At 45.1% G+C, this 27871-nt stretch overlaps 1 protein-coding gene across 1 annotated transcript; it reads right to left on the bottom strand.

Moving 5' to 3' along the window:
• Nucleotides 1-6502: 6502 nt before the first annotated feature.
• KNSTRN (kinetochore localized astrin (SPAG5) binding protein) lies at nucleotides 6503-24562 on the bottom strand. Its single transcript, XM_066588822.1, has 9 exons — nucleotides 24182-24562; nucleotides 23979-24052; nucleotides 21921-22050; nucleotides 21569-21613; nucleotides 19965-20052; nucleotides 17375-17489; nucleotides 14019-14080; nucleotides 12636-12710; nucleotides 6503-8203 (listed from the first exon to the last, which is right to left on the bottom strand). The coding sequence occupies exons 2-9, from the start codon at nucleotides 24028-24030 to the stop codon at nucleotides 8072-8074; spliced, it is 699 nt and encodes a 232-aa protein (XP_066444919.1). The 5' UTR covers nucleotides 24031-24052; nucleotides 24182-24562; the 3' UTR covers nucleotides 6503-8071.
• Between the last annotated feature and the right edge of the window lie 3309 nt (nucleotides 24563-27871).

Below are 27871 nucleotides of genomic sequence, written 5' to 3'. Positions count from 1 at the left end.
TCGGAACTGCGCCTTCGGCCACTAGCGATGTCGGATGGGAATTTTACCATCAGTTTGTCCGCCTGGGTCCTGTGGTATAGCATCACTCTCGAACCCCTTTCCTCTTCGGGTATGAGAGTGGAAAGGTTCTCCTTATACCGTGGGTCGAGCAGTGTGTACACCCAGTAATCCGTAGTGGCCAGAATGCATGTAACGCGAGGGTCACGAGAAAGGCATCCTAATATGAAGTCAGCCATGTGTGCCAGGGTACCTGTACGCAACACATGGCTGTCCTCACTAGGAAGATCACTTTCAGGATCCTCCTCTTCAGGCCATACACGCTGAAAGGATGACAAGCAAGCAGCATGGGTACCCTCAGCAGTTGGCCAAGCTGTCTCTTCCCCCTCCTCCTCATCCTCCTCATGCTCCTCCTCCTCAACGCGCTGAGATATAGACAGGAGGGTGCTCTGACTATCCAGCGACATACTGTCTTGCGGAAATGTGCGCAGAGCTGGCGCACCGTTCGGAGCAGGTCTGACAAGCGTGGGTAGCTTTTCAGAAAGCGCTGAACCACCAAATTAAAGACGTGGGCCAGGCATGGCACGTGCGTGAGGCTGCCGAGCTGCAGAGCCGCCACCAGGTTACGGCCGTTGTCACATACTACGATGCTCGGTTGGAGGCTCAGCCGCGCAAGCCAGCGGTCGGTCTGCTCTGTCAGACCCTGCAGCAGTTCGTGGGCCGTGTGCCTCTTCTCTCCTAAGCTGAGTAGTTTCAGCACGGCCTGCTGACGATTGCCCACCGCTGTGCTGCCGTGCCGCGCGACACCGACTGCTGGCGACGTGCTGCTGCTGACACATCTTGTTTGCGAGACAGAGGTTGCGTAGGAGGAGGAGGGTGATTTAGTGGAGGAAGCATACACCGCCGCAGATACCACCACCGAGCTGGGGCCCGCAATTCTGGGGGTGGGTAGGACATGAGCGGTCCCAGGCTCTGACTCTGTCCCAGCCTCCACTAAATTCACCCAATGTGCCGTCAGGGAGATATAGTGGCCCTGCCCGCCTGTGCTTGTCCACGTGTCCGTTGTTAAGTGGACCTTGGCAGTAACCGCATTGGTGAGGGCGCGTACAATGTTGCGGGAGACGTGGTCGTGCAGGGCTGGGACGGCACATCGGGAAAAGTAGTGGCGACTGGGAACCGAGTAGCGCGGGGCCGCTGCCGCCATCATGCTTTTGAAAGCTTCCATTTCCACAACCCTATACGGCAGCATCTCCAGGCTGATAAATTTGGCTATGTGCACGTTTAACGCTTGAGCGTGCGGGTGCGTGGCGGCGTACTTGCGCTTGCGACGGCTGGACGGTGCGCTGAGAGACATTGGTGGATGGGGCCGAGGACAGCGGAGGTGAGGGTGTGGGTGCAGGCCAGGAAACGGTAGTGGCTGTGTCCTGAGAGGGGGGTTGGATCTCAGTGGCAGGTTGGGGCACAGGGGGAGAGGCAGCGGTGCAAACCGGAGGCGGTGAACGGCCTTCGTCCCACCTTGTAGGGTGCTTGGCCATCATATGTCTGCGCATGCTGGTGGTGGTGAGGCTGGTGGTGGTGGCTCCCCGGCTGATCTTGGCGCGACAAAGGTTGCACACCACTGTTCGTCGGTCGCCTGCAGTCTCAGTGAAAAACTGACAGACCTTTGAGCACCTCGGCCTCTGCAGGGTGGCATGGCGCGAGGGGGCGCTTTGGGAAACAGTTGGTGGATTATTCGGTCTGGCCCTGCCTCTACCCCTGGCCACCGCACTGCCTCTTCCAACCTGCCCTGCTGCTGCACTTGCCTCCCCCTCTGAAGACCTGTCCTCAGTAGGCGTAGCAAACCAGGTGGGGTCAGTCACCTCATCGTCCTGCTGCTCTTCCTCCGAATCCTCTGTGCGCTCCTCCCTCGGACTTACTCCAATTACTACTACCTGAGTGATAGACAACTGTGTCTTATTGTCATCGTCCTCCTCACCCACTGAAAGCTCTTGAGACAGTTGCCGGAAGTCCCCAGCCTCATCCCCCGGACCCCGGGAACTTTCCAAAGGTTGGGCATCGGTCACGACAAACTCCTCCAGTGGGAGAGGATTCGGAACCATTGCTGCCCATTCTGGGCAGGGGCCTGAGAACAGTTCCTGGGAGACTGCCTGCTCCTCAGAATGTGTCATTGTAATGGAGTGAGGAGGCTGGGAGGAAGGAGGAGCAGCAGCCAGAGGATTCAGAGTTGCAGCAGTGGACGGCGCAGAATTCTGGGTGGTCGATAGATTGCTGGATGCACTTTCTGCCATCCACGACAGGATCTGCTCACACTGCTCATTTTCTAATAAAGGTCTACCGCGTGGACCCATTAATTGTGAGATGAATGTGGGGACGCCAGAAACGTGCCTCTCTCCTAATCCCGCAGCAGTCGGCTGCGATACACCTGGATCAGGAGCTCGACCTGTGCCCACACCCTGACTTGGGCCTCCGCGTCCTCGCCCGCGTCCACGTCCTCTAGGCCTACCCCTACCCCTCAGCATGCTGTATTACCAGTAGTGCAGAAACAGAACGCTGTAATTAAATGTGCCGCTTATTGGCCTGTGGTTGGAGGCTGACTTCCCTTACGGAACACACAGCAGATCCAGGAAAGAATTTTGCGCAAGCCTGCTGTAACGCTTAGCTGCGTATTAATTAGGACTACTACCCCCAGCAGATTGATACTGTAGGCAGCGTACAATATTATGTATATTGTTTCCCTCTGGCGGGATGACGGCGCTGATGTAACAGAGACAGCAGATCCAGGAAACAATTTTGCGCAAGCCTGCTGTAACGCCTAGCTGCGTATTAATTAGGACTACTTCACCCAGCAGATTGATACTGTAGGCAGCGTACAATATTATGTATATTGTTTCCCTCTGGCGGGATGACGGCGCTGATGTAACAGAGACAGCAGATCCAGGAAACAATTTTGCGCAAGCCTGCTGTAACGCTTAGCTGCGTATTAATTAGGACTACTACCCCCAGCAGATTGATACTGTAGGCAGCGTACAATATTATGTATATTGTTTCCCTCTGGCGGGATGACGGCGCTGATGTAACAGAGACAGCAGATCCAGGAAACAATTTTGCGCAAGCCTGCTGTAACGCTTAGCTGCGTATTAATTAGGACTACTACCCCCAGCAGATAGATAATGAGATAATGTAGGCATCGTATAATATTATGTATACTGTTTCCCTCTGGCGGGATGACGGCGCTGATGTAACAGACACAGCAGATCCAGGAAACAATTTTGCGCAAGCCTGCTGTAACGCTTAGCTGCGTATTAATTAGGACTACTACCCCCAGCAGATAGATACTGTAGGCAGCGTATAATATTATGTATACTGTTTCCCTCTGGCGGGATGACAGCGCTGATGTAACAGAGACAGCAGATCCAGGAAACAATTTTGCGCAAGCCTGCTGTAACGCTTAGCTGCGTATTAATTAGGACTACTACCCCCAGCAGATAGATACTGTAGGCAGCGTATAATATTATGTATACTGTTTCCCTCTGGCGGGATGACGGTGCTAATGTAACAGAGACAGCCGGTCCAGGAAACAATTTTGCGCAATCCTGCTGTAACGCTTAGCTGCGTATTAATTAGGACTACTACCCCCAGCAGATAGATACTGTAGGCAGCGTATAATATTATGTATACTGTTTCCCTCTGGCGGGATGACAGCGCTGATGTAACAGAGACAGCAGATCCAGGAAACAATTTTGCGCAAGCCTGCTGTAACGCTTAGCTGCGTATTAATTAGGACTACTACCCCCAGCAGATAGATACTGTAGGCAGCGTATAATATTATGTATACTGTTTCCCTCTGGCGGGATGACGGTGCTAATGTAACAGAGACAGCCGGTCCAGGAAACAATTTTGCGCAATCCTGCTGTAACGCTTAGCTGCGTATTAATTAGGATTACTACCCCCAGCAGATAGATACTGTAGGCAGCGTATAATATTATGTATACTGTTTCCCTCTGGCGGGATGACAGCGCTGATGTAACAGAGACAGCAGATCCAGGAAACAATTTTGCGCAAGCCTGCTGTAACACTTAGCTGCGTATTAATTAGGACTACTACCCCCAGCAGATAGATACTGTAGGCAGCGTATAATATTATGTATACTGTTTCCCTGTGGCGGGATGACGGCGCTGATGTAACAGAGACAGCAGATCCAGGAAACAATTTTGCGCAAGCCTGCTGTAACGCTTAGCTGCGTATTAAATAGGACTACTACCCCCAGCAGACACGCAGTAAACTGAAGACGGTCACAGGCAGCCCAAATATAGTATTTTTCCCCAATTTTTTGGAAAAAGCCCACTGCCTATATAGCCTGAATATCTCTTTCCCTGCCACACCAGTACTGGCCCTATACTCTGTACAATGACTGCAGACGCAATGCTCTGCATGCCGATATACAAAAAAAAAAAATTGTGCAACACTGCTAAAAGCAGCCTCAACAGTACTGCACATGGTCAGATGTGGCCCTAAGAAGGACCGTTGGGGTTCTTGAAGACTAAAATCACTCCTAACACTCTCCCTATAGCAACTCCAGCAAGACAGCACTTTCCCTGAGCTATGTCAAAATGCATCTGTGGCGAGCCGCGGGAGGGGCCGATTTATATACTCGGGTGACACCTGATCTCGCCAGCCACTCACTGCAGGGAGGTGGTATAGGGCTTGAACGTCACAGGGGGAAGTTGTAATGCCTTCCCTGTCTTTCTATTGGCCAGAAAAGCGCGCTAACGTCTCAGAGATGAAAGTGAAAGTAACTCGTACATCGCGTGGTGCTCGCCTCTAGTAACGAGCATCTCGAACGAGTACGAGTACGTTCGCTCATGTATAGTTGTTATATATCATACTGCTGAGGTAGCATGAAATCTGCGCTGTGATTGGGTGTTATATATTATAAAGCTGAGGTAACATGTAAGCTGCGCTACGATTGGTTGTTATATATTATACCACTGAGGTAACATAAAAGCTGTGCTGATTGGTTGTTACTATATATATATATATATATATATATATATATATATATATATACACATACATATACATACATACACACGAATGTATCTATGTCTGTCTTCGCAGCAACGCGCGACGGGTAAGCTAGTTTAATATTTTAATATGCATAATATATTTATTAATCAGTAGCTGATGCCTATAAAGTAATATAATTTTAATATGCATAATATATTTAGTAATCAGTAGCTGATTCCTATAAAATATAATTTTTAATATGTGTAATATATTTATTAATCAATAACTGATGTTTAGAAAGCATTTAACAATGTATATATATTTTTTTATTATATGGTATAAATTGTTTTTAATATGCATAATTAGATACATTTATTAGTTATATGTAGTTTTAAAATAGGAAATTATTGTTATATTATATATATTTTTTAAAACTATAGAGGGGAAACTCTGCATGTAAATCCTGGTAGGGTTTTGTATACAGGCCCTAGGGGCTATAGCGCTTGTTTATATGTATATACCCCCATATAAAGTTTGCAGAGGACCGATAGATCTGATATAGGGGTGGTTCTTACTCCTCCCCTCCATGCGTCTGTATGCGTCATCACGCAGGTAAGGAGACCAGCGCACCCCTTTTGCGTTCCATACGCCGTAATTGGGCGTTGCGAGCGTGATGACGTCATCACGCGACAGGAACACACGTGATATGTCATGTGTGGGACATGGAGCGAGACGCTGCAATGGCAACAGATAGAGTCACATGTTATGAGAGGGGGAGGAGTATGATTATTGGACATAAGGTAAAGTAATTGATATGTATATATATGTTGAATGTGCATGATTTTATTGATGTGCTTGAGAAAGTCGCTATATGCGATGAAACGCGTTGCACTTGTCACTATGGAATAAAGGAAGACTTTTTACTGTTATTGGTAATATCTTTTCTCTGGTGAATTGGATCCAAAAAGGAGCACAGAAATTTTTTATTTTTTCTGAGAAAGACTTTTGGGACTGAGGGAAAATGGATCCCAAAAGTGCTGGCGATACCAGTAGCAGAGAGAACTGGGGCTGGGAACACCAGCAGGAGCGATTTTTCCAAGGGTGAAGTCCTACCCAGCTTGACTGATCAAAGGGTTCACCCCAAAACATATATCATGTGCTTGTTTTTCCTTACTTTAATAAGAGAGAAGTTGGATAATAGGTCTTACCGTCTCACTATTTTTATTGGAGCTGCGTCAATACCAGTTTTTTTTTGGTCCTCCCATATCTAGCGTGCCCTACTGCCCACTGTTGGTGGGTCTTTATGGTTGGTAGCATCTCCATTATTTGATTTTTGCAACCCACTTAAGGCTTTTGATTTCTGCATATTCATCGGAGATCTGAGCCTCAGATACCATTGGGTTTGCTCCACCCCTTTCCTTTCGGAGAAGATGGGACCTTGATGTGAGGCCACCAATATCAACTACTGACTGCATGACAAAAAGATACAACTAGGAAATAAAACATACGGACTTGCTTTATTCAGAAATACATAAACAATAAAATACAAGGAGAGTATGAAGCAACATAAGAGGAGCAGCAGCAGGGCACAATACATGTAAAAGCCTTGGAATATATACACTTGTTCTTGTCCTCCATAGCTGCAAACTAACCTTTGTTGAACTTAATAAAAATAGTTTCTACAGAAATATAGTACACTGAGAGCTCTGAGTGAGGAGCTGGCACTGGAAACTGCCAACATCAAACTCATCTACAATAAATAGGAACTTTCATGCTTCTACTATTTGCCTTCTTTACCTTATATATTAGGCTGAGAAACTTGCATTTTTCACGCCGGTTCAAGGAGTTTATTCAAAAACACCTTGCATCACTTCTGGCAAAATTGTGAGCCTCAGGCGTGCGTTTCATGCACATCAGAGAATCACAAGCGTTTCCCACTGATTTCAAAGGGAAACATCACATTGCACCACATGAGACTGCCATCCATGCAATGTCTTAAGGTGCCATTGAAAACAATGGGTGAGGCGTTCTGCGGGAATGCCCGAAGATAGAAAATGCTGCGAGGGAAAAATAAAAGTAAGGAAAGAAAACCGCTCTTGTGAATCAGTACATTCTAGAGAACTGATTTTATGTTTGTGCGAGTTTTATGCGAATTGCATCGCAAGAATATCGCCCATGTGAATGGGCCCTTACTATGCAGTTTCTGAAACATTAAATAGGTTGTCCAGTTGTAAATTATTGATGGCCTATCCTCAGAATAGGTCATCAATAATAGATTGCCTGGTATTATAGGCAGTGTCCCATTCAGTAGAACTTGGCCTGCAATATGAAGCCAAGCCTCCACAGTAGGAATCAGCGCAGTGCAGGAGTCTACCAGCTCAGCAAACAGCCGATCAGAAGAGTTTCCTGGTGGCAGATTTCCGTTAATCTACCATTGATGGCCTATCCTGAGAAGTTGTAAACTACTGATATATACTTCTGTCCATGGCCAAAAATTAAACCTACCCACATTTCTGGATCACCAGATTCCACAAGCCTGTCAAAGTAGAACAAGAGCAGAGAACGGAGATGTGAAGCTGGACATCTATGCAAGCATCAGCTCTTATTTTTGGCCATGAGAAGGAGAATTTGTATAGATTTTATATTGTGTACTGTACATTCCACAACTGTTCCTCTCGCTATGTGTAAACCTGCCCTTAAAAAAGGTTTTCTGAGATATGTTATAATATATATTACACATCTATCTACTTGGAGAACCCTTTTAAATAGGGCAGCTCACAAATGGCTGTGCAATATAAAGTACAACGAATGTAAATGAATGGGATATTATCAGACCTCATTCACTCAAAAGAAAAACTGCAGCAGAAAATAGACATTCTGCAGATTTTCAGACCTGCAGTATTCTCTGCTGCCTAACAGCGATGCAAATTCCATTCAGTGCAATGAGTGAATTATTCAGTGTATTTTGGGGTGGATTTACTCCATAATGTGTGGTCATACCCAAAATCTAACTCTTAAACAGACATGAGGCTGTTCAGATGCATTTGTGACCATTTACTATTCTTATTCACAGATCGAGCCATTTCTCTGTGCACTCAAGTGAGAGTTGAAACTGCTCCAGATCCTTCTGAAAAGCTTCCTGCTCTTGGAGAAACAGATTCCTGCTTTCCTCGGCTTTGGTCCATTTTGCCTTCGCCGTCTGGGGAAAGAAAAAAACATTTAACGTTACATTTTTCAACTAACGCTCTACTGTAAAATCCCATCATGCGTATATAGTCTAGTCACAATTATTTGACCAGCCCATGAAGGAAGAAGCAGAGAAAAGTAGAATGTTAACTGGCCTGAGGCTATAAGGGCCATTTATAGGGGACAATTATCGTTTAGAACGGTCCATATTCCTGCGATTTAGACGAGAATCGTCAAATGTAAATGCATGCAGAAAACTGAACATGCCGTTCAATGTAAACAGTAGTCCTTCATGCGGGATCCTGCAGCGGAATCCGACCTTGTGCCCGGCCAGTGACCTCCGCGTACCTGTCCGCAGTCTTCATAATTTGTGCTGTGGATGTGCTGGCTGGCGCACGTGCACAGTACAAATTATGCTGCGCCACCGCTATTGTGAAAGGGCTGCGGGTCAGACGGCTTCCATTGATTTCGATGGAAGCCGTCCGAGCAGAATCCACACAGAAGCAGCATTCTGCGATTTCTCTTCCATGAGCAGAAAATCACGATCAATTTCTGCTCGTGTAGAGGAAATTGCGTTTTGCCATAGCATGCCATGATGTTGCTGTGGAATCCGGACGCGGACTGTGTGCATTCGCCCAAAAACACAGTCATTCAGACTAGAGGCAATGCCGACGATACTCATTCCTGTATCACAGAGCAGAAGGGAGCATCACTTGGATGAGTGTCGGGCATCATTTGCCCAATAGCTCGTCCCATGTAAATGCGACAATAGCCGAAAGGAGGTAAGCTGTTAATAACCCCTATGACATGCCACAACCCCCCCTTTAAAAAAATAAAAATCGTAACTCCTTTATTTATCCATTTATGCAGATGTCTGAGGGCTTTTTTTTTGCGGAACGAGTTGTATTTTTCAATGATACTGTTTAATGTACCATATAATGTACTGAGAAACTTTTTAAAAATTCTAAGTGGAGTATAATGAAAAAAACAATCCGCCATCTTTTGGTTTTGTTTCTATGGCGCAAAACTGAAACGACATAACTGTAAAATGATACGATTACTACGATGCCAAATAGTTTTTTTTTTCTGTACTATATTTTTTTCATAGACATTTAATAATTATCTACCGCCATCTTCTGAGCACAATAGCTTTTTTATTTTTCAATCAACATAGTTAAGCAAGGGCTCATTTTTTGTGGGACGTCCTGTAGTCTGCGTTGGTACCTCTCTGGAATACATCCAACTTTTTGATCGCTTTTTTAATTATATTCTTTCTAACGACATTCACCGTGCGGGGTAAATAATGTGTTACTTTGATAGATCAGACTCTTACGGACGCGGCGATACCAAATGTGTATTTTGGTTTTTGGATGTTGATTCTTTTATTGTAAATATGGCAGAAGTTTTTTTTTTTTTAAATTAGTAAAACTTTTTTTGTTCTTATTTTTTACTTTTTTTTGTGATGCTTGTGATCGCTCCTGCAGTATGATGTAATGCAATAGCATTACATCATACTGTTATCGGGCAGGCAGTCTATCAGGCCACTCCATGGGGATGGCTTGATAGGCATTCTGCCAAGACGGCCATGGGGCTTTTCAGAAGGCCCCCGGCTGCCAAGACACCCGCAGAGCTTCCTGCGGATTTAAATGCTGCTGTCAGAAACGACAGCGGCATTTATAAGTTTAAATAGTTCTGATCGGCAGCGCGGCTGATCGGAGCTGTTGCCGCCGGGTGCGGGCTGTAAGAACAGCCAGTGCCGTATGAAGAGAGGTTGCCCCGCAATCTCTTTTCATACATACCCAGACGCTGCAGGATGTAAATGTACGCCCTGCAGCGTTAAGGGATTGAAGTAATAACCAGGCAAAGCAAAAACTCAGAAGGGCTCACAAGACCTATATACATTTTTTTATTGGTAGGCAATGACCAGGACATGATGAGCCCCTCTGTTTTTCTCCTATTATACTTATTATGCATCACGTACCTATCATCCCTGTGTTTCTCTAGTAGTCACAGCAGACACATTACCCCCTACTACACTATACCTGTACTTACAGCAGCTCCACACCTCACAATTTTGTTAGTACCCCAAGTTATTGTTAGCTATAACTTGTACTACTCAGTCATAACATGCACAATCAGTCGAGCATAAAAGGAACCAGTCAGCATTTCTGAGCATATAAAATCGCAACAGAACGCTGAAGTACAGCTGTTACCCAAAAGCCATCTTCTGAGTGATAATCATGTGCCCATCGTGCACTTTTTGTCCATTGCTGAGTTCCTCAGGACGATAAGATAAGCCAGACCGCACGCCGTGTTCTCCGTGGGCAGCGCTGATAACATTCTTTAACAGCCGTTGTCCCGATGGAGAATAGTGATGCATTTAGAGAACAGACGACTTGCTGTTCTCTAAATACATGCAATGAAGTACAAAAGGGCTGATTAGCCCATTAGTATCTATGCAAAATGATCGCTCAAAACTGTAAGTTTCTGACAAATTCTGAGCGACCATCTATGTGTAAATGCACATTTACTTGGTTATGGTTCCTAAAGAAAGCATACCCCGAGAAATAGCATCGTAAAATTTCCCACGACGCATGCTAATGGATGTCCGGCAGACGAGTCAGAGTCTGCTGCGCCAAGTATCTCCCATAAAGCTGCCTTTCTCAACCTGTGATACATGGGAGACGTCATCCAAACAGCGATCAAATCTGACATATGCAGTGAAGACCACAAAGCCGTGCACACGCAGATGACTGTACCAACCATTCAGAACCGATTAGCACACGGTACGGTAAATTTTAGGAACACTCTGTGTTCTTTCTTCAGGGAGCATAGGGCTCATTCACATGACCATCTGCAGTTTTAATGCGTGACAAACACAGCATTTCATGCACAAAAACTGTGCATATTTGATGCGTATTTTCTTGTCCTTGCATTTTTCATACGCAAGAAAAAAAAAGTCCCATTTATTTCTCCTGCCCTCATGTGTAAATATGCAATGAACACGCATGTTTCATGCATATTTACGCATTTTCATAGACTTTAATGGTCCACTTTGGTCTGTATTACAGACTGAAATTGAACACGCTGCAATTTGCTTCACGCTTGTGAGAACCACACATCTGAATATCCCAATGCAAATAAATGAAGTTTATGCTCTCCATATTATGCGTGTAAAAAAAAAAAAAAGTGCGTAATCTGAACCTAGGGTTGCCACCTTTCTCACGAAAAAATACCAGCCTTTGTAAAAAAGGTGCGTGTCTTGGGGGGGGGGGGGTGGGCATTTATTTTCTTCTTAATCTCCTGAATCCCGTCGCGCATGCATGAGATCCAGGCCAGCGTGTACTCAGGGGTAGATGACATTTAGTGTGAATCACACTGAATGTCATCTACTCGCGAGAACACGTTGTGGACACTCGCATACAAGCTACACGCAGGTGCAGATCACTGACTTCAGTGATCTGTGACTGCTGCGGTAGGGAATTCTTTATTCCCCGCGGGGATGAAGAAAACATCTGCCACATCTGTGACAGGTGCAGAAGGGAATTCTTTATTCCCCGCGGGGATGAAGAAAACATCTGCCGCATGTGGCAGATGTGTTCTTCATCCCCGCGGGGGACACGGCAGCCCAACCAGAACACTGGCCTGTGAAAATAAAAATACTGGCACCGGCCTGGCAGGAAAAAAATACCGGCCAGGTGTCAACCCTTCCGAACCGTAAATACGCCCGTGTGAATGAGCCCATGATCAAATAAGTACTGCAGTTTGCAAAACTTTAGTCTGAAACAGTTTAATGCAACAGAGGTGATGAGGTTCTCTTCAGTAGTGGTCATGTCGATTTTTTCTTTTGGCCTTTAAAAGAGTGACTAGCAATTAAAAAGGGGACTAGTAATTATAAAGGCCAAAAGAAAAAAAAATAGGAAGTTATAATACCAGGGTTTACGGAGGTGCAATGTGTCACCTACTGGTACAATATAGTGAAAGGGAATGGAGTTGGTCCCAGTTGCTAAACCAGCAGTGCCAGACAGCATCCGTGTGTGTACAGGACCGGTGAGGAGGTCACCATCGTGTGAGGAGTCACAAGGGCTCCAAGCTCCACCCCTGATCACATGACGGTGATGTCATCACATATGCTAAACCATCAGACCCAGACAGCAGCCATGTGGAGCCTCAATGACCGATTACACAAAATCCCTTATTTAGTGTACAAGGATGAAGGAACTGTGATGACGTCACAGTCATGTGATCAAGGGAAGAGCTCAGAGGCCCATTGACTGATCACATGACGGTGACATCACCACATGTAACTTACTCACGGGCAGGTGGTATTAGTACTTTGACTGTGGAAAACCACTTTTTTTTCGCCTTTTTGCAAACTTTGGCCAAACCCAGCATTTACAGTTCTGCACTAAAATGTGATACATGAACAAACTCTTAATACATACCTGAATGAGTTCCTTTTGTTTTTTGGTTTCTAGAGTAAAAGTCTCAAGTTCCTTTAACAGATTTTCTGTAAAAGCCTAAATGATAGAGATCCATATCAGGAATATCCACTTTCATAAAAGTAACAAAACAAGCAATGTTTGCAGTTGTGGTTATTAGCTTATACTACTTAAAAACAACCATCTAGGCCTGGAGAAACAAAGATGGCTGCACCAGCTTCTCTGACGACCTGGTGCCCACTGTATATTCGTATGCATCATTAGTCTAAGACATGCCACCTGCTTTGCAGTGCTGTGACACACAGCAGCATACTGTGACTTAAGGGCCATTTACACTAGACGATTATCACGCATAATTCGTGCACTATTAGTTTACAGTTCATTGGTCGCTGACATTTAACCAGGGTGAAACTAATCGCTGATTGCTAACCTCTCGCTCAGTCTAAAAACATTCCGCTCTTCACATAAAATGTAAAATCTAAAACGCTCTACACGAGCGCCAACAACTTTCTGTGTGTGATTTTAACGTGGTTATAAGTAAGGGATTACAATATCAGAACAAAAACCTCAATTATTGCGGAAAACTTGAAGGGTTGCTCTAGTACCCGGTACCGCCTCTAGCACCCTGTACCGCTTCTAGCTTGGATACAAGATATGTTACGGGCAGGCATGGAGGCTCTAGTACCCTGTACCACTTCTAGCTTGGATACAAGATGTGTTACAGGCAGGCATGGAGGCTCTAGTACCCTGTACCACCTCTAGCTTGGATACAAGATGTGTTACAGGCAGGCATGGAGGCTCTAGTACCCTGCACCACCTCTAGCTTGGATACAAGATGTGTTACAGGCAGGCATGGAGGCTCTAGTACCCTGTTGTACCGCCTCTAGCTTGAATACAAGATGTGATACAGGCCGGCATGGAGGCTCTAGTACCCTGTTGTACCGCCTCTAGCTTGAATACAAGATGTGATACAGGCCGGCATGGAGGCTCTAGTACCCTGTACCACCTCTAGCTTGGATACAAGATGTGATACGGACAGGCATGGAGGCTCCTGTACCCTATTGTACCACCTGTAGCTTGGATACTAGATGTGATACGGACAGGTATGGCAGCACATGTGAAAATGACTTGGGTAGACTAAAAGATTAGACTAGTGGCAATTCCACTCTTGACAAATGTTGATCAGCTGTGTTCCAGCTAGAACGCTGCATGCCCTTCATTGTTTATTAAGCACAGTGCTGTACTTTTGGTAGTGGCTATGATTGGCATTGCAAAGCTGCAATACTGTATCAGCCACTACGAAGAGTACAGTGCTGTGCCTTGTAAACAATGAAGGTGATAAGCCATCAATCTTGTAGTCTATGGATGCCCTAAGCATTTACTCACCTTGGTTTCCTCTTTTACTTTGCTGGTCTCCTCCTTGGCAGCAATTATAAGCTCTCCTGAAACTAAGAAAGGGACAACACTTAAGATCATTAATAAGATTCACGGCAAAACACCTAGAGCAGAAGTATGCAAGCTGTGGGCCAGAAGACATCGTGCTACCCCGCTTACAGCCTTAGGTGTAATGAATTTGAGGAGGACAAGCCTCTACAAGACCTCCGCACATCAGTTAGCTTGGATACCACTGGTATAGCTTTCCATGTCCTGCACCCACTAGACTGCAGGCCATCTTGTCAGCCTCTGTATCTATTCTCAAGATCATTATCAATGTGTACAGATAACAAATTTAACCCCTTAGTGACGGCCAATTTGCCTTTTTACTGATCTCACTAATGGACTTTAAACCTGTACATTTAAAAAAAAAAAAAAAAAAAAAAAAAAGGCAAGTTGGCGGCTTGGCTGATTACTGACAGCCAGCCTCCTGCTCTGACAGCGAGTAGAGTAGAAGCCTCAGATCCTGGTCAGTTAACCCCTTAGATGCCACAGTCAATAGCAACTGCAACATTTAAAGGGGTTGTCCCGCGAAAGCAAGTGGGGGTATACACTTCTGTATGGCCATATTAATGCACTTTGTAATATACATCGTGCATTAACTATGAGCCAAACAGAAGTTATTCACTTACCTGTTCCGTTGCTAGCGTCCTCGTCTCCATGGTGCCGTCTAATTTCAGCGTCTAATCTCCCGATTAGACGCGCTTGCGCAGTCCGGTCTTCTCCCTTCTGAATGGGGCCGCTCGTGCCGGAGAGCTGCTCCTCGTAGCTCCGCCCCGTCACGTGTGCCGATTCCAGCCAATCAGGAGGCTGGAATCGGCAATGGAACGCACAGAGCCCACGGTGCACCATGGGAGAAGACCTGCGGTCCACTGTGGGTGAAGATCCCGGCGGCCATCTTAGCAAGGTAAGTAAGAAGTCGCCGCAGCACGGGGATTTGGGTAAGTACTATCCGTTTTGTTTTTTTTTTAACCCCTGCATCGGGTTTGTCTCGCGCCGAACGGGGGCCTATTGAAAAAAAAAAAAAAACCCCGTTTCGGCGCGGGACAACCCCTTTAAGCAGACAAGGGGAAGGTGCTCCTTCTATTACCCATTGGCACACCACAGTGCAATTGAAAGCCTGACAAAGGTCTGCATATCTGCCATGTAATTTAAAAAGATTAAAAAAAAAAAAGCAAAACAGGTATTGGCATACTCTTAATGACCCAGACAATGACAATATTTTGTTATTTAAATCGCCCATGGTGAACCCCATAAAAATAATTTTAAACAAGTTTCAATGGAGCTTCTCAGACTAGCGTTCAAATGTGTTTTTCAAGCACTGTTTGTTCTATTATCCGACGTTTAAGCGTTTTTAAATAGGATGCGTCGCCCATTGAAGTAAGTGGGGAGCTGTGTACAGTGTTTGACCGCGTTTTTGAATGCAGCGTTCTATGCCACCAGGAAAGAAACTCAAAGTGGCGAGATCATCGGCTTACTTTGCAGGCAAACGTTCACACTGGACACCTTACAAAGCAGCTCAGCCCTAGTAAAAATGATGCATCTGCAAACGCCCTGCGAGAGTGGCCCAAGGCAAAAAAAAAAAAAAAAAAAGGCTGGTCACCAAGGGGTTGGGCAAGATGCTTACTGACAAAGCGCACATCTCTTGCTTTCTGAGCTTTTATTTTGAAGAGTATGTATTGCTAACATGAAGACATTTGCATTCTTTTTTCAAGCTAACCAGGCCTTGATGATCTTGGGTTCTGTTCACATCACATATTGAAGAACAGAGCTGCAGAAAACAGATTCCATTGTGTCAAAATGACAGACATGACAATAGCCGTCGAGCACCGGCGGCATCCATCGTACAATGTTCCAACAACGTATTGTGCGCGGTTATAAACGAAAACCACAATGCAAATGTGAACACAACCCAATTCTAAGGACAGTAGCAATTTTTCCCCTTTCGGATAGCAGAAGTCAGACAGAATAGATTTTCTACCCTGGAGACAAAATGCTGTCTGGAATGACATTTGGCTAATGTAACCGTGCATGTTTATAGAGGTTTAGGTGTAGATTGACCTTTTTATTGCGACCATAGCCAGATCTATTAAATGTTTCAATGAGACTAAACAGGTTCTGACAGTAGAAAAGGCAGGTAAATATTATGAAATCCATAATAAATTATATATAAACCCACATTTTCTGCTGTACCAACCCTACACATTGCCTATAACATGTCCCAAGAGTTCAGCTCATGGAGCAAACACTGAAGAACGCAGATTAGAAAGTTTTAACAATTTTGGTGCCCTAATTTTACAGCCCCTTTTATAAGAAACGCATTAACAACATGCTAGAGGAGCGTACTCACTTCCTTATAGACTATTTCTGTAATGGTCATTGACCAGAATTTACAGCAGTAGGCCACTTTCACACTAGCATTTGCTAGAGCATGCCATGCGGGAAGCACGCAGAAGTACACAGCACACTGCATACTGCTGTGAGCCGATAGTTCCACATACACCATCTTGGCGCATAATAAGCGCCAGGATAGAGCATGTCCCTTTTTCTCTTGGGGTGCACGCATTTCGCCTGCTGTGTGAGAGGCACTATTGCCAGCAATGTAAAGTTAGTTATTGCGTATTACTGTGATACGCAGTAAAAAAAAAAAAAAAAAATGCTAGTATGCGAGCAGCCTAACATGCATACTTCTTCCCTCTGCTGCCAGGTGCTTGTGAGCAGAGGGGGACATGGTACTGAAGGTCCTGTGATAGGAGGCAATTCCAGTAGACAGATCCACTTAAACAAATGGTAGCACGCCATAGTTGAGGCTTGATGAGGTACAAATCCGGGGGTCACAGCGTTACAGTCTCCACAATAATGGATAATTATGTCCACGCTCCTAGGAGGAATCAATGTGGCTTGAAAAAGAAGGCAATTTGTACCCGTCGAAACGCGTTGTCCATTTGTCTGTCATTTTTTTATGTGAAAAAACAGTTTTATGGAATAAACTATTAGAAGCCATCCTTCCCATCTCTTGATGACTGGTTGAACCTGGATATAGAGCTTAATAAAGAGCTATGGCCAGAAATGTTGCCTCATCCTCTCTTTACATTCAGAGCTTTTCCAATAAAACATCAGAATTCATTTGCAGCATTTTCAAAGTGCGTGCTGTCTACTTTTGTATTATGGACCCCCTCAAATCAGACATCTATAGCACATCCATACTATAGTAGCATAAATGCATTTTTCTTTAGAATAGCCTTTTAGTTTTCTGTTATTTAACACACACACACACAAACTATTTTCCTTCCTTTTTTTTTTTCTACCTGGGTTAATGTTTCTACACTCCAGAATAATCAGACTTTTTTCCAGACGCCTCTGTACTTCTTTCAGCTCTTCCTTCAATGACTTCTGTTGCTCTGTCATCTCTTGAATTGTCTTCTGCAAAATAAAAAGTATCAGATGCCAAGTGATTTGTGGAAATGAGCAGCCGAATATAACCATGAATAGAACACCTCCTATACAGATGTAGCAAAATGTAACCCAACAATAATTTGCTGCAACAAGTTACCGTACAATAAGGAGTTTTACCAGAACAAGTTATCCGCTATCCACAATAAAGGGAATAACTTGCTGATAAGTGGGAGCAGGGTCTCACCCCCTCCGATCATGCACTCCATTAATGTGAATGAATCTACCAAGACACCCACTTGGGTATCTCTCTCACTCCCATTGAAATGAATGGGCGACCTGGGAATAAACACTTCTGGAAAAGATAATCATTTTTAGAGCTACAGACACAAAATCCAAAGTAGAAAAACAATGCAAACTTTAACAACATTTGACAGCACCTTTGCTTAAAGGGGTTGTCCCGCGATAGCAAGTGGGGTTATACACTTCTGTATGGCCATATTAATGCACTTCGTAATATACATCGTGCATTAAATATGAGCCATACAGAAGTTATTCACTTACCTGCTCCGTTGCTGGCGTCCCCGTCGCCATGGTGCCGTCTAATTTCAGCGTCTAATCGCCCGATTAGACACGCTTGCGCAGATGGGTCTTTTCCCTTCGGCTCGGCAGCAGCGGCGTTCTGGCTCCGCCCCATGACGTGTGCCGATTCCAGCCTCCTGATTGGCTGGAATCGGCACATGTGACGGGGCGGGGCTACGCGATGACACGTACAAGGGGGCGGAGCCAGAACGCCGCTGCTGCCGAGCCGAAGGGAAAAGACCCATCTGCGCAAGCGCGTCTAATCGGCGATTAGACGCTGAAATTAGACGGCACCATGGCGACGGGGATGCCAGCAACGGAGCAGGTAAGTGAATAACTTCTGTATGGCTCATATTTAATGCACGATGTATATTACAAAGTGCATTAATATGGCCATACAGAAGTGTATAACCCCACTTGCTGCCGCGAGACAACCCCTTTAACTAAAATACCCCTTAAAGAAAACAGTAGCAGATTTCTGACTCTGATGATATTTTAGTCATTTAAAGATCAGACTGTGTGCAAAATGAATATCACTAGTAGGTAGAAAATTAATGACAGGTCTATAATGCTGCGCAAGCCAAATTAAGCCAGTGATTACACAATAGAAAACTAGACGAGGATACTGCAACCTAAAAGGCTTGCTGGAAATGTAGCAGCTTCTCCTGGAAGAAGAGTTAATGATTAAAGGGTATTTCTATCTGCTCAGTTCTCCAGATATTGCAGCTTTTGATTCCTCTGTTTTCCTGGCATTGAGCACTAAACAACCAGAGGGCAACTCCCCCCCCCCCCCCCCCTCCATACAAAAAATAGCAGAGGGAACCGGCCTTTGCGCACTTCTTACATCTAAATCTGATGGCAGGGATCTCAGGAACACATACGCAATAGCTTTTGGCCCAGCCACCCGCTATAGTTGTGCTGTGGTATACAAGAGGCGATCTGTTCCCTGGGATCAAGAAGAAAACAACCAGGGGAATCAATATCCACAATATGTGGAGAACAGAGCATTTTGAAAACCTTATGGGCGAATAGATTGTTTCACGACTTTGAAAACACTGAAAAAGGATTGCAGAGATGGGAATACCCCTTTAAATTAGAACAATTACTGGACTTGCATTTATGTAACAGTTCAAAAAAATGGTCTGCAAAATTATATGATTGTTATGATCTTTAGCAAGGAGCAGCAGAATCGCTGATACAGTAATAGGAATGATGGAGACAAGTACAAGTACTAGTGGTAGCAGCTGGTAGGTTCATGTGCAATGCCCATTTTATATGGATGGTTGTAGCTGTACATTAGTGACAAGAACAATGCAAGAAAGTGGTGTTTTAAGTAGGCATGAGTGAAGGATGGAAAAAATAAATAAAAAAATAGATGCAAATGGCTGCTCAAGCTGGTCAGAGTAGGAAAAAAAAAAAAAAAAAAAAAGACACATCATATGCTTGACCGTTGTCACAGACAAGAATAGGATATGCATTGAGTAGGTGCAGTGAGACTGGACAGGTAGGAGTGGCAAAACACGTGTGAATCCGGCCTCAGACGATGGGAGCGGTCTAACATGGATTTTTGTAGCAGCAGCTACATAAATGTTTGCTGAAGAACGGGATTAATCGTGTAGTAGAAACATATAGTGATGAATGCAGGGGATGAGAGTAGTGGGACGTCTGTCTGTAGGATGACAGGAACATGCATGTCCTTGTAAGAGCAGTATGTCTGTTGGAAGATGTGTTAGTATGCCAACGGTCCCAAACCAGGGTTTTCAGAGATCACACCCTATTCTCAACCCAGTTAAAAATGTTTAGCATAGAGTGGCCAAAGCAGTAGATAGACCTTCACTAGAAAGCAGTGTTGCAATTCTACAAAGTAGTTAATTTTCTTTATACTTGGCTCTTTGGTAAAAAAGATGAGTAAGACAAACTCACCTGTGCATAGGTCAAATCTTTATTTTTTGCTTCCAATAACTGAGTCTTATCCTTCAGCTCAGATTCCATTCTGTACCGGTTATTGGAACTAATAAGAATAAATAACAATAAGAGCATCATCTAAGTGTGTCTCTTAAGCGTTCAGCTGAATTATACCAGTAGGAATTATGCACATATCTAGCACAACTTCTACAACCTCCCCCTGACATGTTATGAAGCAGGTATATCACATGAACCACCCCAATAGAAGTAGTCTCCAGGCTCCTCTTCTCGTCCAACTGCCTGCATCACTGACCCCATTCCATCACACCTCGGCTATCATTAGTCACCTCACTACAACATTCAACCTCTTCGCTTTACTCTGGTATCTTTCCCGCCTGCTTTAAAACATGTAGTTATTTCGCCATTACTAAAATAGCCAACTCTTGACCCATCCTGTTCTGCAAAGTACCGACCAGTATTTATTTTCCCCTTTACCTCCAAAATCCAGTAACGTCTGGTTTAATCCGCCTAAAGGCCCATTTAGACAACGATTGCTGCTCAAAATTCGCTCAAGATAATCGTTGTGTCTAACTGCACGCACTTACATCGTGCAGTATTCATTAAGCCGTCGCTCATCATTGTCTTTCAGCATGTGAAAGACAACGATGAGCCTTATCAGGGATTCACAGCGGGATACAGCTGATACTATTGTTTCAGCTGTATCCTGCTCCCTGATGACAGGCTGGGTATGAAGAACAGAACGGTCCAGCTGTGTTCTCCATACCCTGCATGGAGCGCTCAGCTGTATAACAACCGGGCGCTCCGTGCAGAAAACAGCTGGATGCAGAAGACAAGCGGGGACACCCGCTCGCAGTGCAAGGTGATCGCTCACCTTGAACGATTATCTTGCGCTGCATATGACAACGATTATCGCTCAAAAGACATCTTTCGAGCGATAATCGTTGTGTCTAAATGGGCCTAAACTCTGCAAACTTTTCTTTAACCCCCAACTGTCTGATTTCCATACTCTACGTGTTGGGGAAGTTCAGGAGGCTCCTATACACATTAGATCATCAGTAGGTTCAGCTGATATACCCTAAGGCCTCCTTCCCACGAACGGATTTCCGCCGCGTAATTCGCGGCGAAAATCCGCTGCGTTGCCCGCAGCTATTAGGTTCTATTGAACCTAATAGCTCAGCGCTCACGGTGCGGAATTCCACCGCGGAATTCCGCACCGTGAAATCTCCTGTTCTCACCCGCGGCATGCTCTATTTGCCGCGGGTGTACGAGCTGATGGCTTCCATTGCAGTCAATGGAAGCCGTCCGTTCACGCTATCTCCCGCTGTAGCACAGTGGAAGATAGCGTGAAAACGCTTTCTCGCCTACCGCAGCCGTGTCATATGACGCAGCCGGCGCATCACATGACACGGCCGGCTGCGTCATGTGACGCGGTGGGCGGGGAAGCGTCATGCGGGAGCGAAGAGACCGGATCCGCTGGTAAGTATGGGGTCTCTGGGGGGTGCCATGACGGGCTTCGCCACGGAATATTCCGCGGCGGAGTCCGTCACGCTCGTGTGCAGCCGGCCTTAGTGTGTATCACCCCCTTTAGGTAAAGTACTCACCCACGTACAGATGGACCAGGTTTCTTAGACACAACAGCCTTCTTTCTGGTGAAAAAAAGACAATAAACTAGTAAAAATAGCTTGGCAAAATTGGTCAGGAACTTTACACTACACAACTAGCGTTAGCTTGTACATTCCGCAAAAAAAAAGAAAAAAAGTTTTTTTAAATTGTTAAAGTAATTTATGGAGCAGCCAAATGTTCTGTCCAAAATTTAAAGGGGTTGTCCTACAAGATTTTAGATAACCTGTTGATCAGTGGGGCCCCAACTACTGCCTGCTCCGCCAGCAACCCCAAGAAAAAGGGTCTGGAGCATTAGTCACAATGACATGGTAGTGGGAACTGGCAACTTACCCATTCCCTCCAGCCTTAAACACAACACAAGTCTGATTGACAGAAGAGAAAGCGATGTTGGGATTTCTACTGTATAGTGGGACAGCAGGCTTCGGAGGACAAGGCTTCTTGGCAACAGGTACAGAAAGTTCTAGCAGAAAATAAATAATGAACATTTGAGATTCTTTATTCAAGTGTACACAATACTATACCTTCCTGTATAACAAAATGCAACAACTTTGCGTAACCGCCATAGCAAAAGATAAATAGTCTTGTAGGACTGGAATAAAAACTATACTTCCCTAAATGCAAATCGTCAGACAAAGCCCTGTATAGACACTGAATCAACAGGGCATGCATGAAAATATCAGTACCCACTACAATAGCCTGGCTTGAAAATAACATGATTGCATGCAAAGTTCCCATTCACTTCAATAGGATCTTTGCCTGTAATACCAAGTCTGGCCACTGCAGTGGGAACAGAGCTGTATGCTTCCTGCAAGATATAACGGGTATGACGGCGCAATGCTCCAGAGGAAGGTAGAGAGACAACAGGGTAAAGTATCGGACTTCTCTGCTAGTAGATAGGAGTTCGGGGTGAACCCCCTTCATCAGTCATGCTGGGGAGGTGGGGGAAGTAAACACAGCATAAACAAAAGCAAAAGAAAGGGGGACAAGATACAGAATATCTATATACAAGAGAATTTCTTAATTTCTCTCTTTTTTTTTTTTAATATGTCCCTATTTCTAAAAACACACACACATACACAATATAAAAATCAGGCATGGGTTCACCATTTTCTTATATAAACTTGTATAGTCTTGGACTACAGGGCAGTGATTTAGGTTGGCAGTGGGTCATTTTCAAATGTACTGTATTTCCCCAAAAATAAGACAGTCTTTAATAATTTCTACTCCAAAATATTTGTTTTTTACATGTATAGCTGCCTGGACATTACTTAAAAATCATGCTAAGGCTTATTTCCAGGAAACGGGGTACGTCAGAGTTGCGGGATCTTACCAGAACAGCTGTCACAGCTACAATGGAAAACTGTGACATGTATTTAAAAAAAGAAAAAAAAAAAACACACACGACAACAATGTGACTGTCCCCCAGAAAACTAATAGGAGGTCATGGGTGACACAGATCTAAAAACAAAAAGTTACATATATGTAAAAAACTGAAAAAAAAATAAGAATGCATTTAAAAGGGGGAAAAAAAAACCAAAAAAAAAACCCACCACCGACACCAAACTATACAGTAGCCATATCCGGCCTATAAACATGATCAAAACATCCAAAAGAAGAAAAAAAATTGTAATCCATTCCTTCACTTTATTTTAATGTAAACAAAATAATTTTAATCATAAATATTTTAATACATTTAAAAAAACAGAAAAAAAAACCTCAGTAAAAACAACAACAAAAAAAGATATATATATATATATAGTTAAAAATTAGCTCTAAATTCAAACTGCGAAAACCAGAAGCAGATGCCCACTCCGGATTGTGCAGCAAGTACCGCCCATAACATGCTGTTGTAAAGGGATTCTTCCTGCACATGGGCGGAAACAAATTGCGGTTTCTGCTTGCGGATGAAAAAAAATATATAAAAAGAATATATCGCAGCATGCTCCATTTTCCTGCGGTTCTCGCACAGTCGGCTTCCATGAAGTCATTGACTTTGCGGACAGCCTGCGGATTCTGTAGGAAAAGCAGAAGTTTAAAAAAAAAAAATCTGTACCGCGCTTCTTAGACAGCGAGCCGTGTGGACCATCCGCAATACAGATGCTGTGTGCATGCGGCTTATTACGTGGACGCTGTACGGTAACTCACAGGCACCTGATTACATTGCCTTATGCAGTTCTACTCACATTAGCATGTCAGAAGTGCGTAATATGCAAGCGCAAAAAAAAGAATGCAGACCTTCTATTTTGCCGCATATATACACATGATAGAGCCTATTGTTTTTTATGGGAGCATATATGAAAACCCAGGGTAACGGCTTACCACACAAGTGGGGATAATCTAGTCAGTAACGTCAGAGGAGTGACATTATACCCATACTAGCAGACCTACCGGAGGCGTTTGTTCCGTGACCTCTTAGAACAGGCAGCTTCGATTTCTCCATAGTGACAGCTCCCCAGCAGTACCTGATAACACACAACAACTATTAGTGCAGCCCTATTATACAACTACGCCACCCAACGGGACGCATGCTGGGAGTTGTAGTCCCACAACAAGCTGCAGACTATAACAGCACTCCATGTCCTCATACTCACAGCGGACCCCGTGTGACCGACAGCCGGGGATTTCCTCCGGTGATTACTTCACTTTCTGCACCGTTTTTTCTTTCCCGGGAGCCGTTTTTCAAAAACCGATTACGTCACTTCTGGACATGCGCAACGAGTAGCTGTAGAATGTAGTTTCTGGGAGGAGGTCTGACGGTGGAGGGTCAGGTGACATTCTCCAGTCACATGACTCTCTAGCAGGGAAGCAGACGAGTGTTTCCATAACTCCGTAGGAGATGTACTTTATGGAGAAACAGGGAGAGTTTTGGGGGCTGTGTGATGACTGTGAGGTGTTCAGGAGGCAGGGGCAGTTTCTTGTGATGGGATGATAAGAAAAGCACACTGTGGGGTGGACAGGAGAAACAGTGTGAGTGTTAAAGGGGTTGTCCCGCGGCAGCAAGTGGGTCTATACACTTCTGTATGGCCATATTAATGCACTTTGTAATGTACATTGTGCATTAATTATGAGCCATACAGAAGTTATAAAAAGTTTTATACTTACCTGCTCCGTTGCTGGCGTCCTCGTCTCCATGGTGCCGACTAATTTTCGGCCTCCGATGGCCAAATTAGCCGCGCTTGCGCAGTCCGGGTCTTCTGCAGTCTTCTATGGGGCCGCTCGTGTAGAATACCGGCTCCGTGTAGCTCCGCCCCGTCACGTGCCGATTCCAGCCAATCAGGAGGCTGGAATCGGCAATGGACCGCACAGAAGAGCTGCGGTCCACGGAGGAAGAGGATTCCGGCGGCCATCTTCACAGGTAAGTATAGAAGTCACCGGAGCGCGGGGATTAAGGTAAGCGCTCCGGTAAGCTTTCTGTACGTCCCTGCATCGGGGTTGTCTCGCGCCGAACGGGGGGGGGGGGGGGGTTGAAAAAAAACAAAAACCGTTTCGGCGCGGGACAACCCCTTTAAGACGTGCATTGTAAAGCATATGGGGGCTTCAGTGACCCCCTCACAGTAGTAGTGCTCCTCAGTGACCCTTCACAGTAGTAGTGCTTTTCAGTGACCCCCCTCACATTAATAGTGCTCCTCAATGACCCCTCACAGTAGTAGTGCTGTTCAGTGACCCCTCACATTAGTAGTGCTCCTCAGTGACCATAGTATTAGTGCCCACTATTAACCTGCTTAGGCCACTCTCACATGAGCGTATGTAAAAACTCTGCCTTCTTTACGCAGCGTTTCACTGCGTGCAGTAAAACTCTGTATACACGTGCAATTGCGTATTTACTGCAATTTTTTTACACAACCCATCCATTTCTATGGATGCGTTATGCGTGAAGTACGGACATAAAACGGCAAAAAAAGGACAAGGTGCGTGCGTAAAATACGTGGCGCAAAAACGCTACTTTGAGATGCCATAAATTGAAATAAATGGAGGTTTAGTGCTGCATATTATGTGGACAAAACACACCAAAAAAATACTCATGTGAGAGTGGTCTTACAGTAATAGTATACCTCACTGATTCCCTCACATTAATAGGGCCCCTTGGTGACCTCCTCACAGTAACAGTGCACCTCAAAGACCCTCTCACAATAGTAGTGCCCCTCAGTAACCCCTTTACAGAAATAGTGCCCCAGAGTGATCCACTCACAGTAGCAATGCCCCTCAGTGGCTTTCTTATTGTAACAGTGACTCACGGGGACCTCCTCACAGTAACTGTCCCTTAAAGTCCTTCTCACGATAGTAGTGCTCCTCAGTGACCCCTTTACAGGAATAGTGCCCCTCGGTGACCCATTCACCATAGCAGTATGCTTCAGAGACCCTCACACATTCGTACTGCTTCTCAGTGACCTCCTCAGTAACCCCTTTACAGGAATAGTGCCTCTCAGTGATCCCCTCACAGTAGCAGTGCCTCTTAGTGACTCCCTCATGGTAACAGTGCCCCACAGTGATCCCCTTACAGTAGCAGTGCCCCACAGAGACCCTCACACATTAGTAGTGCCTCTCAGTAACCCCTTTACAGAAATAATGCTTCTAAGTGATCCCTTTACAGTAGCAGTGCCTCTCAGTAACCCCCACACGTTAACAGTGCCCCTCGGTGACCCCCCTCACAGTAGCAGTGCCCCTCATAGACCCTCACACATTAGTAGCGCCTCTCAGTAACCCCTTTACAGGAATAATGCCTCTCAGTGATCCCCTCACAGTAGCAGTACCTCTCAGTGACCCCTTCATGGTAACAGTGCCCTTCGGTAACCCCCTTACAGTAGCAGTGCCTCTCAGTGACCCTCTCATGGTAACAGGGCCCCTTGGTAATTCACTCACAGTACCAGTGCCCCTCAAAGACCCTCACATATTTGTAGTGCCTCTCAGTGACCCCCTCACGGTAACAGTGCCCCTTGGTGACTCCCCCCACAGTAGCAGTGCCCCTCAGAGACCCTCACACATTCGTAGTATCTCTCAGTTACCCCCTCACAGTAACGGTGCCCCTCGATGACCCCCTCACAGCAGCAGTCCCCTTCAGGGACCCTCATGCATTAGTAGCGCCTCTCAGTAACCCCTTTACAGGAATAATGCCTCTCAGTGATCCCCTCACGGTAGCAGTGCTTCTCAGTGACCCCCTCATGGTAAAAGTGCCCCTTGGTAACCCCCTCATAGTAGCAGTGCCTCTCAGTGACTCTCTCATGGTAAAAGTGCCACTTGGTAACTCCCTCACAGTAGAAGTGCCCCTCAAAGATCCTCACATATTTGTAGTGCCTCTCAGTCACCCCCTCACAGTAACAGTGCCCCTTGTTGACTCCCACCACAGTAGTGGTGCCCCTCAGAGGAAACACAGACTTTTCTATAGCACACCAGTTCCCAACACAGAGTCCACAGCATACCAAAGGTGCCTAAACCAGTGCTGCAGCTATCGTGAGATATTGGTGGAGCTCCGGGGCCATGAACCCCACAACTCTGACAGCTTCTATGAATCTCTTGCTAACCTTCCTCAGTGCTCAGGAAAGATGTTGCAGTGTTTGAGGGGTTCAAAGAAGGGCAACAAAATTAATAAATGGAATGAGAGGACTGGAATACCCAGAGAGGCTATCAAAATGTCTGCAAATACAATCTGCATGCTTTATTTCACTTGTGGACGCCCATGTATTCCTATGGGTGGCTTGATTTGCGGATCCCGCAATGTATAAATACATTAGGGGACAATACATGGATCTCTCATGATCTGATTATTCCCAGGATTGCAATGGTAACAAGAGGGCATCCGCTATGTCTAGAAGAAAGCAGGTTTCATCACCAACACAGAAGGGGGTTCTTTACTGTAAGAGCAGTGAGACTGTGGAACTCTCTGCCTGAGGATGTGCTGATGGCAAAATCCATTGAGGAATTTAAGAGGGGACTAGATGTCTTTCTAGAGCACTATGATATTACAGGATATAGACATTAGGTGACCAGTGGGTTGTTGTTCCGGGTCTTACATTTAGGTAGGAACTATCAAAGGTTGATCCAGGGATTATTCTGATTGCCATTATGGAGTTGGGAAGTAATTTTTCCCCCAAATGGGTTAATTGGCTTCAGCCTTTGGTTTTTTTTTTTGCCTTCCTCTGGATCAACAAGTGAATTGAAACAGGCTGAACTAGATGGACACTGTCTTCATTCAGCCTAACCTACTATGTTACTGTGTGGACATTGGGCCTTAGGGGGGTTTCAAATCTGTGTTAGAACCTTCGTTAAGGAGGTTCCATTGCAGA

This window comes from Eleutherodactylus coqui, unplaced genomic scaffold (assembly GCF_035609145.1).
Source record: "Eleutherodactylus coqui strain aEleCoq1 unplaced genomic scaffold, aEleCoq1.hap1 HAP1_SCAFFOLD_33, whole genome shotgun sequence".
Taxonomy (NCBI): domain Eukaryota; kingdom Metazoa; phylum Chordata; class Amphibia; order Anura; family Eleutherodactylidae; genus Eleutherodactylus; species Eleutherodactylus coqui.
The sequence above is the reverse complement of the archived record's forward strand: the minus strand, read 5'-3'. Positions and strand labels throughout refer to the sequence as shown.

Bases quoted from the DNA above. Each gene is read 5' to 3' on its own strand.
- KNSTRN (XM_066588822.1), bottom strand. From the start codon at position 24,030: ATGGAGAAATCGAAGCTGCCTGTTCTAAGAGGTCACGGAACAAACGCC. The intron at 14,081-17,374 runs GTAGAAAAAAAA...TCCCTTTCTTAG, and splicing joins GTGTAGAAACATTAACCCAG to TTTCAGGAGAGCTTATAATT. The intron at 12,711-14,018 runs GTGAGTAAATGC...TCTATCATTTAG, and splicing joins AAGTAAAAGAGGAAACCAAG to GCTTTTACAGAAAATCTGTT.